Source organism: Terrapene carolina, unplaced genomic scaffold (assembly GCF_002925995.2).
Source record: "Terrapene carolina triunguis isolate 2854851 unplaced genomic scaffold, T_m_triunguis-2.0 Scaffold58, whole genome shotgun sequence".
NCBI classification, from domain to species: domain Eukaryota; kingdom Metazoa; phylum Chordata; order Testudines; family Emydidae; genus Terrapene; species Terrapene triunguis.
This window is the reverse complement of record NW_020664409.1, coordinates 51516299-51520210: the sequence shown is the minus strand read 5'-3', so window position 1 is coordinate 51520210 and position 3912 is coordinate 51516299. Positions and strand designations below refer to the sequence as shown.

Here is a 3912-nt window from a genome sequence, read left to right as displayed (position 1 = left end):
TTAACTAAATTTACCTGCAGTATAATCCTGCTTGCAGCATCGCCAGACAGACGGACACAGGGCCAGATCAACAGCATCATCCCACTCCGTTTACAGCACCTGTAGGTCTGTGTAGTATCTACCTGTCCGTCTACTCAGGCTATATTCTCTCTCTCTTTCTCTCCCCACCACACACCTTGATTTTCTCTCCACTATTGTCCTCACAACTCCGTCTCAGGACATCTCCGCATAGAGCATCCAGAGATCGAATCTGTCTAATCACCTCTGAGAGTTACACAGTGTTACAGTCCCACAACCCCCCCGCTATGTGTGTGCCACAGGAAGACACACACCGGCTGCTCTGCAAACCAAACCTCCAGCCACTGCTTGACACGCGCAGCACAGAGACACACACACACACTCACATGCCCAGAGCGCTGCAAACTAACCCCCCTCTCCCGTCCGAAGTGAACAGGCTTCCGCAAGGCAGCCCCGCTCAGAGAGGGAGACCCCGGGACGCTCCGAGGGACACAGCAGGTGTGGAGACTCTGCCCATGGCTGACAAGAGCTTCATTGAGAAACCCGAGCCCTTCCCGCAGAAGGAGGAGGCTTTGGAGTGGGGCTACGAGGAAGGTAAGGAGAGGGTGGGAAGGCAGCGGGCTCCCCGAGCTGCTGGCTGGGGCTGAAGGAGGGAGAAGTTTCATTGTGCGGGGGAGAAAGGGACGTTTCACCTATGGAAAGGCAAAGTACAGTGACATGCAGACCATCATCACACCGTGGTAATGCTGGCTTGTCGGGTTCCTCCTTAGCAGCTAAACTTTCAGGGTAATATCGAAGCTGAGATCATGGTGTCAAGGGGCACTGTCAACTTTCATTTGTCCCCAAATCCATATGTGATACAAACATCCTTTTATGCAACCTAAGACCAACAGAAATATTTTCCCCATTAAACAAACAAACAAACAAAAACCTAACAGGAGAAATCAGGTATTTTAAAAATAAATAAATATTCCTCTGCTGCCTTTAAAATTCCGACACTGGAGCACTAAGAACCTGATAGTGAAACCGACTATAAAACAAAGTAGAACTGATTTAGTTGATTTCATTGTCCAAGTTCAGAGAAATGCAAAAAAGGCAAACTGATGATAAATTATGAGTAGCCAATGGGATTTTAAAAATTAATTCATGTTGAACTATCTAACAGTATTAGTAACAGGGGTAAAGGAATTTGTTTGTTTACAGCATTTTTTGACAGTGTCCCTTTAAGTGAAAGGGTCTATTCAATTATATATTTTTGCATGTATGTAAAGGTTAAAGCTGCATGCCCTTCATGAAAAACAATCATATTTTATTTCCACATGCTAGCTTTTCATTTTATTTTTAGGAGTCGAATGGGGGTTGATCTTTCCTGATGCTAATGGAGAATACCAGTCTCCTATTAACTTGAATTCAAGAGAAGCCAAATATGACCCCTCACTATTAGAAGTACGTTTATCACCAAACTATGTTGTTTGCCGTGACTGCGAAGTAATTAATGATGGGCATTCCATTCAAATTATCCTTAAGTCAAAATCAGGTATGCTTAATCATTGTTTACATTTTTTCCCAACACAATAAAATGGATGATAAAGTTTAGATTGTCTTAAGGAATATTCTCTGCACAGTAGTGGGCTGTAGCCCACGAAAGCTTATGCTCTAATAAATTTGTTAGTCTCTAAGGTGCCACAAGTACTCCTGTTCTTTTTTAGTAACTGAACTGAGAAAGAACATTCACTTCTATAAATGAGCTGTGATCCAGATCCTGCATCATTTTAGTCAATAGTAGTTTTGCCACTGATTTTAATGGAAGCAGGAGTGAGCTTTGTGGGTAGCTGGATTGTTGTGGTCCAAAACTGGACATTCATTTTTGTGACACTGTTAGAAATCTAATAATTAATCCTATGTCAAGAAAGTTTGCTGCTGTTAGAAATCTAATAATTAATCCTTATGTCAAGAAAGTTTGCTTGATGATGCCAGCCTGGTTCACAACGTGCAGCATTGTTCAAAATTTCCGCTTATGATGGTGTGACCTAATTCACTTGAGCCAACAGTATTTGAAGTTTAGAAATTGTCCAGAATATAACTAAGATGTTGTGGAACCCAAATTGTATTTTATACTTATGACTGACAGAAACTGTGGACCTGATCCAAAGTCTATGGAAATCAACAGGAGTTTTCCATTGACTTCCATGGCTTTTGATGATGCGCTATATGGATAACTGTGGACCTTGATGGTTCATTTAGGATAAGATGCTTGAATTATACTTAGGATGTTGATAGGCCTTCATTTGTAAAGGGTATTGCATCAGTATTTGCCCCCCCCCGGCTCTTCCCGCCCCCCCCCCCCCAAAACCCTAGAAAGCAATAAAAACACCATTTCCAGCTTAACTGAAAGTTGAAATCTTGGGTGAGGAATTCTGTGATCAGAACTTTGCATCTGGATGAGCTATGCTCAGTGCAGGACTTAAAAGTCTGGAGGGAAGGTGGAGAGAGGCAATCCTTTGTGACCTTCCAGTCCTGTGGTGGACAGGGGCAGTTCAGACTCTGCATAAAGTTAGAGGAGTCTCAGAACTTTGCTGACTGGTAACAGCCTTGTAGAGGCTGTTATGAAGCACAAGACTGCTAGAGCCCAAGGCTTTCCAGCCATGCCTGACATGCCACCTACTCAAAGCAGTCTGGGAAGGATGATGCAGAGCCAGCTTTATGCCAGCTGGTTATTCATCTGTTCTGGGGGAATCCCCAGTTGCTCTGTTAGTGCAAAGAGGTCAGAGCAAGGGCCCAGGATCTGGCCAGTGATGTTTATTTTCATCAAACCAATAATATAGGTGGCGGATTTGTATAGTGGAAGGAGAAACAGGCATGCAATGTACATCTTTGAGATGAGCTTTAGTCTGTCAAGATAGCACTAGGGATTCATGTTAATATTCAGAAAGTACGGTGTTTACCATATTTTAACAAGGACGAAAACTTGCATGATGTGACCAGTCAATTCACCACAGCAAGTGTTCTGAGGGCCACCAGTGATACATGGGCCATTGTTTGGGAACTTCTGTTGGGGGGAATTTTTACAGAGAGTTAAAAAGTTATACATGTCTGGATATGAGGTCCTTGAAAAGGAGTACAGTCACCTCTAGGTCACCACCGTGAATTCAGAGTGATAGTGCCTAACTGTTACTGTCTTTGGTGACATGTGGGAAATAAGCTGGCAGTCTCAGTTAAGTCCCATCTTCTGTTCCTAGGTCTGCCACAGATTTCCTGTCGCTTAATCTCTCTGTGCCCCCATTCTCCATCTGTAAAATCAGGATAGATCTTTCATTACAGATGTATGTCTTCTGCCTCCAGGAGGGGGAGGAAGGAGTTAATATAAGCTCCCTTAAGCTTAAAGACCACAACAATAGAACGCCTCTGTGTCCAGTTCCCTAAACTGGCCAAATCCAGGAACTTGCTGCGGCTCCCACAGCTTGCCACCTCATGGGGTGCTGTGAAGACAAATCCATTTAGCCAGATTTTCTAAATGGGAGCTCCTGAGCACTGAGCACTTTTGAAAATATGGCCAATTAATGTATGAGAGGTTCCCATATACATGGTGTAGTAGCCATAGAAAAGCCTACAAATATATAAAGTGGAATGACTAAAATATACACCTCTACCCTGATATAACGCTGTCCTTGGGAGCCAAATAATCTTACCGCGTTATAGGTGAAACCGCATTATATCGAACTTGCTTTGATCCGCCTGAGAGCGCAGCCCTGCCCCCCGGAGCGCTGCTTTACTGCGTTATATCCGAATTCATGTTATATCGGGTCGCGTTATATCGGGGTAAAGGTGTATATTAAAATCAATAGTTATTCCATTTCAGACTATACATTTTTCAGCTGTATCATTGCACAGTGC

General features: G+C 43.4%; 1 protein-coding gene across 2 annotated transcripts in view; it reads left to right on the top strand.

Annotated features, from left to right (window-relative positions):
- Positions 1 to 404: 404 nt before the first annotated feature.
- CA8 (carbonic anhydrase 8) overlaps positions 405 to 3912 on the top strand; it is a 49790-nt gene continuing 46282 nt past the window's right edge. Inside the window, exons 1-2 of one of the 2 annotated variants that reach the window (XM_024198452.2) lie at positions 405 to 612; positions 1364 to 1555. In XM_024198452.2, coding sequence (XP_024054220.2) covers positions 405 to 612; positions 1364 to 1555 — 400 coding nt within the window. The remainder of the gene's footprint in view (positions 613 to 1363; positions 1556 to 3912) is intronic. The other variant, XM_024198453.2, reaches the window with a different exon arrangement.